Source organism: Cannabis sativa, chromosome 9 (assembly GCF_029168945.1).
Source record: "Cannabis sativa cultivar Pink pepper isolate KNU-18-1 chromosome 9, ASM2916894v1, whole genome shotgun sequence".
NCBI classification, from domain to species: domain Eukaryota; kingdom Viridiplantae; phylum Streptophyta; class Magnoliopsida; order Rosales; family Cannabaceae; genus Cannabis; species Cannabis sativa.
The window spans coordinates 25,614,292-25,627,389 of NC_083609.1; the positions used below are offsets into that span (position 1 = coordinate 25,614,292).

The following is a 13,098-nucleotide window of genomic DNA, read 5'->3' on the forward strand; positions in this document are numbered from 1 at the left end:
GAGAACGGTCTCGATGTATTTGAATTCCTAAAGCAAAAGAGGCGTCACCAAGATCTTTCATCTCAAAATGCTTCGATAGAAATCTCTTAGTTTCGTGCAATAAGCCTATATCATTAGTGGCAAGCAATATGTCATCGACATATAGAACCAGAAATATACACTTACTCCCACTAAACTTATGATACACACAATCATCAACAGCATTCATCTCAAAACCAAATAAGAGAACCACTTGATGAAATTTGTGGTACCATTGACGGGAAGCTTGCTTGAGTCCATAGATGGATTTTTTTAATTTGCAAACCATTTTCTTTGGGTCACCAACCACAAAGTTTTCTGGTTACTCCATATAAATTGTCTCATCAATGTCTCCATTGAGAAACGCTGTTTTAACATCCATCTGATGTAACTCAAGATCAAAGTGAGCAACAAGTGCCATTATTATTCTAAAAGAGTCTTTCGATGAAATCGGAGAGAAAGTCTCTTTATAATCAATGCCTTCTTTCTGAGTATAGCCTTTTGCTACAAGACGTGCCTTAAACCTCACCACATTACCATTTTCATCCCTCTTGGTTTTAAATATCCATTTACAACCAATTGGTTTTACGCCTTCTGGTAATGGGACAACTTCCCAAACTTTATTGTCTTGTATAGACTTATTCTCTTCATTCATGGCATCATTCCACGTTTGAGAATATTAGAACTTTTCATGGCCTGATGAAAGTTGATAGGATCATCTTCCATCATTCCAATGCCATCCTCATGTTCTTGAAGATACACTATATATTCATCTAGATTAATAGCATTTCTTCTTTCTCTAGTGGATCGTCACAAAGGAACTTGTTCTTGAGGTTCTTGAGTTTGTACCTCTGGGGTTTGATTGACTATGTTTGGTTGCTCTTGATCTAAAACTTGATCAATATTAGGATTGGAATCCTGAACATTGTCAAAAGCAACTATTGGAATAGGAATCAACTCATCTTCAAGAGAAGTTGTTGATTCTAAATCCTCCTCAAAAACAAAGTCTTTAACCGTATTTCTCCCCCCAAACTCAATATCCTCAAAGAACTTTGCAGTTCCCGTTTCAAATATATTCTTTACTTTGGGATCATACAACTTGAAACCCCTAGATCGTTCAGAATATCCAATAAAGTAGCTGCTCACAGTTTTGGGTTCCAGCTTCTTTTCATTTGGCTTATAAGGCCTAGCCTCAGCTAGACATCCCCAAACATGAAAGTGCTTAAGACTAGGCTTTCACCCTGTCCAAAGCTCATAAGGTGTTTTTGCAGCTGCTTTAGTTGGTACCCTATTCAAAATGTAGGCTGCTGTCTTAAGTGCCTCTCCCCAGAGTGATTCTGGTAAGGTTGAATGACTAAGCATACTCCTTACCATATCTTTAAGAGTACGGTTTCGTCTTTCAGCAACACCATTCATGCTAGGAGATCCTGGCATAGTGTACTGTGGGACGATTCCACACTCCTCTAGATATCTGGAAAAAGGTCCTGGACGTTGTTCACCTGATCCGTCATATCTGCCATAGTACTCACCACCACGGTCAGACCTGAATTGCTTTATTCTTTTGCTATGTTGATTCTCAACTTTAGCCTTAAAAGATTTGAACACATCCAAGACTTGAGACTTTTCATGAAGTACAAATAGGTACGCATATCTTGAGTAATCATCTATGAATGATACAAAATATCGTTGACCATTCCAAGAAGGTGTAGAAAATGGCCCACAAATATCTGTATGTATCAACTCTAAGACATTGGTAGCTCTATTCGCACCCAATTTCTTTGTTTTGGTCTGTTTGCCTTTGATGCATTCAATGCAAACATCAAAGTCTGAAAAATCAATTGAATCTAAAATTCCATCAGACACAAGTTGCTCAACTCTATTTCTAGAGATGTGACCTAACTGTTTGTGCCATAAGGAACTTGATTTTTCATTTTCCATTTTACGCTTAGTACCACGTGATTCAACATTCAAGGTTTCATTATAAGAAGCAACGGTGTCAAGTAAATATAAGTTGTCATAAACCATAAGAGAACCAGTTCCAACAGTATTTGAATTAATAGATAAACTGAAATAATTGTTTCCAAATGAACAACAATAACCCAATTTGTCCAAACAAGAAACAGAAACCAAATTCTGCCTAAATGACGGTACAACAAAAGTATCTATCAAGTCCAAATAGTAACCAGTACTTAATAACAACCTAAAATTCCCTATTGCTTCCACATTTACCGACTTGCCATCTCCCACATAAATGCTTCTTTCAGCATCATTTGGCTTTCGGTAACTCAGGCAACCATGCATAGAAACACTAATGTTAGTGGTAGCACCGGAATCTAACCACCAAGTGTTTCCTGGTACTGAAGCTAAATTTACCTCAGAACAGACCAAAGTAAGAAATGTACCTTTCTTTGCTCGCCATGCAATGTACTTAGCACATTCCTTCTTCATGTGTCCTGTCATGTTACAAAAGAAACAAGCAACATCATTGTTGGCTTGAGTTTGTTTCTTATGTGCAGGACCTTTATCCCTAGCAGCCTCATTCTTTCTTTTCTTGCCCTTATCTTTAGAGGTGCTTGCCAAATGAGCACTTTCAGTCTTCTCTTGCTTCAGTCTTTCTTCCTCTTGAACACAAAATGAAATGAGCTCATTAAGAGTCCATTTCTCCCTTTGGCAGTTGTAACTGACCTTGAATTGACTGAATTGTGGAGGAAGAGAGATAAGCACTAAATGCACAAGCAAGTCATCAGAAAGCTCAAGCTTTAGTGCCTTCAACTTTGAAGCAAGGTGAGACATTTCCATAATGTACTCCCTTATATTTTCCTTGCCCTTAAACTTCATGGAAATAAGTTTCTTTAAAAGAGTACTTGTTTCCGCCTTATCGCTTTTTGCAAAGCGCTTCTCAATTTCAGCAAGGAAAGTTGTGGCATCGGTGACCTCCTCGGACACCGCACCCCTAAAAGCCTCAGGTATGCCGCGCTTAATGATCATAAGACTCATGCGGTTTGAACGGTCCCACTTCTCATATATCCTCCTTTGCTCGAAGGTACTAGTATCCGTAAGAGGAGTAGGACGATCCATCCTTAATGCAAGGTCATGACCCATGCAGCCAAGAACAATAAAAATGTTCTCCTTCCAGTCCTTAAAGTTATTACCATTAAGGACCGGTACCGAATTAAGGTTAGCAGATACACTAGCAACAGCTGAAAAGAACAATACAATTTCATAAATAACATGCTCATATCAGAATCCAAATAAAACAATAAATTCAAATAATGGTTAATCCCATCTCAAGATACCAAACACAACATTAATATTAAGTCTTTGGACAGTAATATTAATTGTAAGCGGTACTCTTGTTGTAGTGATCAAAAATTGACAATAAATTATGTCAAACAATATGCAATCTTTGGACTAACACATTGTTCACACAAAATACCTTATAATTGTCACACATTTATCACCACAAACATGCATGAAATTCATCCAAATATTAACTCACCTTTGGGTTAGTTAATAAATTTCTGAATCACATACACACAATTATCATAATATTTTTATTAAATTAATCTACACAAAAGAGATCACTTTGGTGATATTTTGTTTCAATTAATTTAATTAAAATATTAGATATCCTAAATAAATTCTAAAACCAAAATTTGAATTTAATTGTTACTGAATTGTTATTATTATTACTTTAAAATTATTATATATTATAATAAAATAATAATAATAATAAAACTAAAGAAAAAATCAGAAGAGAATGCATTCTCTAATGCATGATATCGATGCATACTCGCATCAGTAAAAACAGAAAAAAAAAACAAAAAAGAAACATTTATACATTAATCGCATATGTATGAATTGAAAATGCTGTAGATTCTTATATATATAAATATATATATATGTATATATATGCGATTGATCGAAAAAAACTAGAACGTTGACCAAATACTGTAACATGGCAGTATATATAAAACTGTCATATTTATATACCAAAATTTTCAATCGGCAGAGAACAACCAAATCACATAATAGCAGATTTTTTTTTTTAATTAATCGCATATACAACGATTATAACCTCAAAAACTCAAACCAAATATTCAACATATTTATATATACATATATCTTTATCTCATAAACGAGAATAGTATACAGTGCCTTCAAATATATATATACTCCATGAACGACCGAATGAAACATAAATTCAACAAAATGATTATAATCCAAATTCAATATTTCAAATCGCACTGTATATCATATATATATATAGCATGATTGACTAAATATTCCAAATGCAAAAACAATAATTTAATGGAAGATCAATACTACCATAAATTCTCAAAAATTAATTTAGGGATGCTTTTGATACCACATGTTAAAAACACTATAAATCTCTATATAGCCCTAATTAATTCATGAGAATCAAACAATAGAATGTAGATTAGCAGAAGCGTACTGGAGTCCATAGAATCGATCTTTGATTGGTATGATCTTCCAATTTTGCATCAAAACCTTTGAAACCTTATTTTCCTGATGATGAGGATTCAGGAACTCTGGAAAAATAACGATACGATGCAAAATGGGGACTCATACCTGTTATATTACCAACTGTTACAACAGTTGGTAATATTTATTAATAATTTCTAATTTGGCCCCTCATCAAATCAGAAACTATCTAATTGGTATCCACATATTAAAATCATGACAATCATGCCCTTAAGTCATAAACTTTATTCCAAAATAGACCACATAAATTTGACTTATTTATTTGATGACCCAACACACATTTTATATATACAATTGTGACCACAATTATTTCTAACACATCATGAAAGAGCTAACTCTCACTGAGATACAGAGAACCTTGACTATCACAAAAGATGGTTACAAATCTTAATTTGTTGATGCCTAACTCTCTTATGATACCTTTTAGCCATATGAATTCTTTAACGGTACCTTCCACACATGCTATATGTACGCTGCTTCAATAGTAGATAGAGCCCCTATAGCTTGCAGATTGGTTTTCCAGCTTTTAGTGCAACCACTAAGATGAAATCCTATTTGTGATCTTCTGTGTGTCCGAATTCCCAACGTAATTTGAATCTATATAAACTCTTTTGTTGACCTAAAAAAGTAATCAACCGACAGCAGAATTTTACGGATCTGATGCTTGTTGCGTGTTACACAAACATAATGAAAAAGTACTAAATACACAAAATTATTATAGAGGTTCGGCCTCCTATGATAGCGGGGAATGAACAACTCCTATTTTACACTACTAGAAAATTGGGTTTTAGTGACACACATAGAATAACTCTAAAAGTGTATAGTGACACTTCAACGCGCGTCACTAATGAGAGTGACTGGAAAGATAATTTTTAGTGACACTTCATACGTGTCACTGAAACCTTTTGCATTCATTTTTAGCGTGTCACTATAGGCGTATAGAGTCAAGTTTTGTCAGACTGAAAAGGTAATATCCACACACACGAAGTGTCACTATATCTTTTTTTTTTCTTTTTTATTAATATATTTGGAGATATAGTGACACACAAAAAATGTCACTGTATTAAATATTTTTCTAAAAAAATTAATATTTAATTTAATTTAATTCAAATTTTATATATTATAAATAATAATTTATATTAATTATATAAAAATACAATTTGATATAACAATTCTTTTTTTTTTTTTGTTGCTAAAGAAGATAAATAAAAATACTAATTCAGACAAAAAATTCTCATTGATTTCATAACATAAGAGCAAATACAAAATCAAATCAATACAGAATTTCTAACATACTAAAATTCTAACAAAAGTTCTAATTAAACACCAAACCAATTCTGGACAAAATACTAACATACATAGAATCAAACTCAAATAATCAATATAGAAAGGGAAATTTCACTTTTTGCCGCTAATAAAACCCCAAATATCAAAATTTAGACCCTCCACTAATTTGTACAAACTAATTCCATTGATTATATGAACTTTCCATTTTACCCTTTTATTAAAAATAATAAAAAAAATTGTTAAAAACTAAAAAAACTTCCCTCTCTTCCCTCTCTCTTCCTCTCTCTCTTCCCCGTCGAATGTTTATTTCTCGGTGGGCGGTGGTAGAAAACCGGAGCACACCCCAATTACTGAAGAATCTTACACCATTATAATGGATAAATTGTGTTTTAAGCATTTTGTTAGATTTTATGTAGTTTGCTTTCGTTATATGTGTCGTATTTATTGGAACTTGTATTTTTTGGTTTGAAATGGTAGAGATCTTGCAAATCTAGTTTTCTATCAAAATCTGAGTTTTCTAGATGTTATCGATAGTTCATCAATAGAATATCGATGCTATGTCGATATCCTGCTAAGAAAGGTCAGGGATGACCATTATCGATATGTTGTCGACAGTTTGTCGATATCATGTCGATTAAAAAGCAAATTAACATACATAAGTTATTTGAGAATTTGTCGACACAAAATTGTTGACACACTATCGACATGATGTCGACATTCAATCGATAACACACTTAGCAATCACAGAAAGCAATTACATCACATTGTCGCCAACATATCGGCATACTGTCGACATGCTGTCGATATTCCAAGTATGATCACGCCTATTTAGCAAACAAAATTGTCGACACAATGTCGACATCATGTCGACATGAGGTCGATATTATCACACAGAAAGAAATTAAATCACATTCTCGACAAAATATCGACATACCGTCGACAAATTATCGACATTTTAGGTCAATTTTTTTTTATTCTCATTGTGTCGACATCCTATCGATACACCTACGACATCCTATCGATATACATTAACAACACAGACAATTTTATTGGTCAAACTACTTTAGATTTTAGGGTTAATTTTCTTTTTAATCGACATGATATCGACAAACTGTCGAACAACATGCCGATAATGGTCATCCCTGACCTTTCTTAGCAGGATATCGACATAGCATCGATATTCTATCGATAAACTGTCGATAACATCTGGAAAACCCAAATTTCGATAGAAAACTAGATCTGCAAGATCTCTACCATTTCAGACCAAAAAATACCAGTTCCAATAAATACGACACATATAACGAAATCAAACTACATAAAATCTAACAAAATGCTTAAAATACAATTTATCCATTATAATGGTGTAGGATTCTTGAGTGATTGGGGTATGCTCCGATTTTCTACCACCGCCCACCGAGAAATAAACATTCGACAGGGAAGAGAGAGAGGGAAGTTTTTTCAATTTTTTCTAGAGAGAGAGGGGTGCACGAGAGGCAAGAGAGAGAGGAAGAGAGAGGGAAGAGAGAGAGGGAAGTTTTTTTAGTTTTTAACAATTTTTTTTATTTTTTTTAATAAAAGGGTAAAATGGGAAGTTCATGTAATCAATGGAATTAATTTGTACAAATTAGTGGAGGGTCTAAATTTTGATATTGTGGGTTTTATTAAGGGCAAAAAATGAAATTTCCCTATAGAAATTCTGGACAAAATACTAACATACATATTAACAAAAATTCTAACATACTAACAAAATTTCTCATTACAGAAATTTTAGAGTAAATAAAAATATTGATAACATACATAGAATCAAACTCAACAAACCAATATAAAATTTCTAAGAAAATAAAATAATGCAAACTTTGTAGGCTTCTTTACTCCCATTTAAAAAATAAAATATCAAACCCCATAAAAACCCAAGTGGCGGTGACCTCCGTTTGGCTCGTCGGCGATGCTGGACGTCTGTCGTTTGGGAAGAAGATCGAAGCTCGGAGTCGGGCCACATGAGGAAACCAGAGGGAGAGAAAAGTTTTCACCTCTGATTAGCTCATCCTTATTGATGGCGTGCGAGCGAAATGGGGTGCAAACCACTGTCGTTCGGGTTTCAGGTGTTGCGCGCATCATGTGGTCAATTTGGACCACCGTAGTTCGGAGAGAGGCCTGGCAAAATCACCGTGCAAGGGAAATAGGAAAGATAGATGAGAGAGATATTGGGGCTTTGTGTTTTGTGGGGTTGAGGAAGCCATGGCCGACGGAGAAAGAAGGAACCAGCCGTGGTCACTCCAGACCACACACAACAAAGGGAGAGAGATACGTGAGGGGACGATGATGAGATTTATTAGGTTTAGGATGAGCAATGGTTTGTTTCAGAAAAAAGAAAGAATGAGGTTAATTAGGGTTTCAACATATCCCTTTTGTACCCCTATTTATTTATTTATATTTCTTTTATTGCTTTTAATAAATAAATTAAGAGAGAAAGAAGGAATCATATTGCACGTTTCCTTCAACTTTTTTTTACTTTTTAATTTTTTTATTTATTTTTATTGAATCTTTAGTGACACACAAGGTGTGACTCTCAATACATTTAGAGTTAGGATGTGTGTGTCACTATATATTTATATATTTTTTAAAATAAATAAGTTTTTAGTGACCCTTCACATGTATAGTGACACGCATTATGGAACATATATTTTAAATTTTTACTGTCTAGTAATGTGTGTCACTAAAAATTGACTAAAACATTTAGTGACCCACACTTTTTGTGTGTGTCACTAAATTGTGTCACTAAATGTGTAAATTGTAGTAGTGTTAGTTGTATTAATATCAAGGGTTAATACTATTCATATCACTATAGGTGGGATCTGATATAACACTCTTAAGGATACAAAGTATGAATCAGGATTGGAAAATATCTCAAGTGATAAGATTGCTTGTATGAGTGTGTGAGAGAGGAAGTGATGAAGAGGAAAGTTATCAGAGTTAGGCTTAGAGCTTGGAGGCTAGTGTCTGGCTTACATTGAGCTAGGTTTTCTAGGATATAGATAAGGACTTTATATAAGAAGCCTAAAATCCTAATTTACACTTAAAACCTTAGATGTGATTATATTTAATTAATTAATTACAAAAGTACGAAATGCAATTGAACTTAGATATTATTCAACTATTCTATTGGGCTTTTAGGGTCTAATTCACAACTCAAATGGTGTTGTCCACGTGTAGAAGTGCATAGGAAACCCTGTAGAGCTCCTCTTGGCCGACCAGACCCCTGTGGGAAGCAGGTTGGCCGACCATGGTGCACTCTAAAGGCTAGCTGGCCACAGGGTTAGGCAGCTCCAGTGAGGGAGTTGGTTTGTCACTTGATGCCCGTTTGAGTGTTAGAGTCTCTGTTTGCTTAGGTGTTGACTTGGCCTTCTTATTGGTGAGTTGTACTGCCACGTAGTAATGGTTTTTTCCACATAAGCACAACCATGTCAGAAGGAAAAAAATTGGGATAATATTTGCCCCCAAGTCCCTGTGCGGACGTTTGTACAGATAGGGACTTACGAACCATGTTGGTGCGGTCAGGACTGTCGTAACCTTTGCTGAAATAAAAGTTGTTGCATGTTTAGCCTTTTGATGCCCTTTACCTTGACTGTTTGATCTCATTAGCTGTAGAAAAATAAATACTTTAGCTGTCTTTTTGATGTGTAGGTGAAGTAAGTGAAGAAAGGGTCCAACATGTACTATATAAGTACTTTTTTTTTTAGGGAAATGCCTTTTTGCACTTTTCATTTTTCACATCTTACTTTCTCTCACTAAATATTCACATTAGAAGAAGCTCCTCCTTCTCTCTAGAGGGCCAAACCCACCAAGCATCATTTTCTTGGGATTTTCGTGCCGTTTTGACGATCTGAGCTTCCCACATTCTTCCTCAATGGTTTCTCGTAGTGGGTAAGCTTTTTATACCCGCTATTTCGCTTGATTTGGTTGATTTGTCTATGAATGCATGAACACTATTTGTTTCTTTAAACATGCTTTGATTCCTACGTTAGATTATTGTCCTTACAGTATTTTTATCCGCATGATAGCCTTAGGATACATAATGTGTGATTTCTAGACAAAAAAGATTTAAATTTGACATTCATTATGATTCTTGGCTCTTTGAGTCATGAAGAACATGTTTGAGCTCTTAAAAAAAGACAAGTTTAGATCTGTGAAGGTCCTGGCCAGCCAAGGAGGTCTTGGGCAAGATCTGGCCATCCAAGGAGGGCTATTAGAGGGTGTGGTTGGAAAAGGGGGTGTACCCCATAGGCTGGCCAACCTATGCCTAGAACTAGGGTTTTTGGTCGGCCACTAGGCTGGGTCATGGGGTCTGGCCGGCCACTAAGGCCTGGAACCCTGGCTGGCCAAGGCCAAGGCTCCAAGAGGGCAGCCATTTTGTTTCCCTGTATTGACTTTGGCTAGGTCTCTTGACAGCCTTGGTGGCATATACATGTAAAGACCGCTTAGCTTTAATTTGGAAATTAGCAGATAATTAGGGCTTAATTTTGAAAATTATTTATTAGCATTGAATTATTTATTTATGATATTTTATTTGAATTCAGAATGCATTTTTATGTCATGTATAGAAATTTCATAATTTTGCATGTTTTGTGCCCGGCAACATTGGACGCGGTGTTTGGCTATTAGAATCACATCCTGGTATTTTTTAGTATAGCGAGACAATATAGTAGACATTGGGAATGTCAGGAATAGTCGGGATTTTTGAATTCCCCAAAATACCCCTAAGTGCCTTTTATGCCCTTTTAGTGTGGGAAGGGCAAAATAGTCTTTTAGCTTATGTTAATTCCTTGTCTTTTAGTGAGTTAAATGGGGATTATATTTTGAATATGTAATTTAGATAAGTTTAATAAAACAAATTTTTACTTTCATTTTATTCTAAATAAGAAAATTCAAGAATAGTTTCTTCTCTCTCTCTTTCTTTCCTTCCTCTCTCGCTTCGAGACCCACCTAGAACCAGCTAGGTTTAGGGTGTTTTTTTTCTGCATTTCAAGCTTGTTCCAGCAGATGTTAGGAGATCCTAAGCTCTAGGTAATTTCTTGTATCTTTCTCTTAAGTTTCTTGAATTTAAAGATATAGATTTTTGCATGAAGGGGTGATTTTAGCTACTGTTGTTGTTGTAGTTGTCAGATGTTGTATTCTGAGGTTTAATTATGTTATATTATGTTAAATCAAGCATGTTTTTATGGTTTTTAGTTAGTTTAACCAAGTGTTGAGTTTTAGAACTCAAACTTGGAGCTTTAATGGTGATTTTGGATTCTGAGCTTGGTAGTTGATTTATTGCTTGGAAATAGTTTATTGGAGTATAATATGTAGGTCTGGAAAGTTTGGTTAAGTTTGGAATCGTTTTGGTGAAGCTTTGATTTTTTTTTTTTTGGGTTTTTTGTAGAAAATCGGGTAACCGTTTTCTACAGCAGGGCTCCCAAAAATTTCAGCTTTGCGATTCGCAATAGTTTCAGGTTTTTGGTTGGTTAATTCCCTGCTAGTTTATGGTATTTCCATATTAAGTTGCAGTAGATAAGGTTTTGGGTTAAAACGTAAGTTCCGGGTGTGATTTAGCGGGTCACTTATCTTTGTTGTTATCGATGTGATTTAGGAGCCTATAATTCGCCTAGCAGTTGTTCCACTTAGGTTGACCAACACACCTGAATTCGGAGCCAAGGTAAGATTAGTATAATGTCATGCATATGTTATTACATGTTTAGCGTACATGTTGTTTATGCATGTTAGATTACATTGATAGCAGTAATAGTATACTTAGAGTTGTACTGATTACTGATAAATGTATGTTGGCTGAAATACTGATCGATGTTGTCACATCAATATGGCTAGAGTATGACTAGCATATTGAGTATAGGCTGACATTATGGTTGATAGTATTGTCGTATGAACGTATGAGACTCGGTACCGTGTGGGACACAGGGATTAGGGTTATGATCGGGTGTATGGGCGCCAGGTTATAACCCGGGATATTAGTATGTTATATGTTGTGCTTTTCTTACTGAGTTTGTCGACTAACAGTGCTATTTCCATGTGTAGGTAATGGCAAGGCTAAAGTGGAGGAGCCGTGAGAGCAAGCAGGCGAAGATTGTACATGTCAGGGCGGTTAGGCCTGGAGCGTACGATCTTTGAGACATCAAGGCTCTTGCTGTATAGTCGCTTGGCAACAAACTTTTGTTTATGTGTATAGCAAACTTTTAAAAAGTATTTTGTAAATGGGATCCCGAGATTGTATATATGTAATACTTTAAGTTTTCTTTTAATTAAGAAAATTTTAATTAATCACGTTTTTCGTTAATCTCGTTGATTAGCAACTAGCTGCATAGTATGTTTAAAATCACGCTAACACGCCTATATTAGTTACGGTGTTATAATATAACTATCGCTTTATGCGTGTTTCCTCCTGGGAACTCTGTATAAGGCCTAGTAGTGAGTCCATTATAGTCAATAGCATAACTTAGGATTTACTATGTGTCTTAGTAAGTGTACTTAAGACGGTACTTGGTTGATAATAGACCTTATACATTATCATTTACCTAGAAGGTACCTTTGGGTACTGTTGACTAGATTGTGTTTGTAACGTTGTCAGGTTCACCCCCTATCTCTTCTATGCAAGTAGCACTGGGTGTTGAATAGGGGAGGTGACTACCACATAGGTCTCTTATTTATTTTGCATTTATGGCCAGAACAAAGCAGACTTCGTAGAGGGCCTCTGTGTGATCGTCCGGTAGCCAAGGTGGCTACAAGGGTCGAATTAGGACCGTAGAGGAGGTTGCTCAACCCCATGTTGATGTCGATCCAGAGATTTAACAGGGGGCTGAGAGTCCCAGTGTCGAGTTTGACTTTGAGAAGGTTGTACCAGCGATGAGGAGGAGGTTTAAGACTTGTTATGTCCTGCCAAACTATCCTTTGGGTCATTACGACGCCAGTGGTAACCCAGTGAATAGGCTTGGTGAGCCTTCAATGCTTGGACTAGATCATGTCTTAAAATATTCTTCCCACTACTACAATTTGACAACTTAGTGATACTCTTTAGTGACCGGCACAGAATGTGCACGTCACTAAACATTTTTAGAAACTTTTAGTGACGCGCTTTATTAGACAGTATAATTTTTATAATTTTAACCCACAATGCGGGTCCCGTAATATAGGATTGTGACATTGAATAATCATAACATATCTATATCATGGTACATATAGAGCGTTCTACATAATTGAGAGTGCTATTCAATTCCAAATCTATAGTGGTGCAAG

At 35.4% G+C, this 13,098-nt stretch overlaps 1 protein-coding gene across 1 annotated transcript; it reads right to left on the reverse strand.

The window, feature by feature from the left end:
• Positions 1-828: 828 nt before the first annotated feature.
• LOC133031320 (uncharacterized) lies at positions 829-12,762 on the reverse strand. The gene is made up of 6 exons (XM_061104802.1): positions 12,543-12,762; positions 2,883-3,218; positions 2,607-2,741; positions 1,788-2,471; positions 1,259-1,682; positions 829-1,126 (listed from the first exon to the last, which is right to left on the reverse strand). The coding sequence occupies exons 1-6, from the start codon at positions 12,760-12,762 to the stop codon at positions 829-831; spliced, it is 2,097 nt and encodes a 698-aa protein (XP_060960785.1).
• Between the last annotated feature and the right edge of the window lie 336 nt (positions 12,763-13,098).

What these genes read in the sequence shown, in the direction of transcription:
- LOC133031320 (XM_061104802.1), bottom strand. Translation starts at nt 12,762, where the DNA reads ATGACCCAAAGGATAGTTTGGCAGGACATAACAAGTCTTAAACCTCCT. An exon ending in AAGCGATAAGGCGGAAACAA is followed by an intron (nt 2,742 to 2,882) that starts GTACTCTTTTAA and finishes TTGTGCATTTAG; the next exon opens with TGCTTATCTCTCTTCCTCCA. An exon ending in CCTTATGAGCTTTGGACAGG is followed by an intron (nt 1,127 to 1,258) that starts GTGAAAGCCTAG and finishes TGAACGATCTAG; the next exon opens with GGGTTTCAAGTTGTATGATC.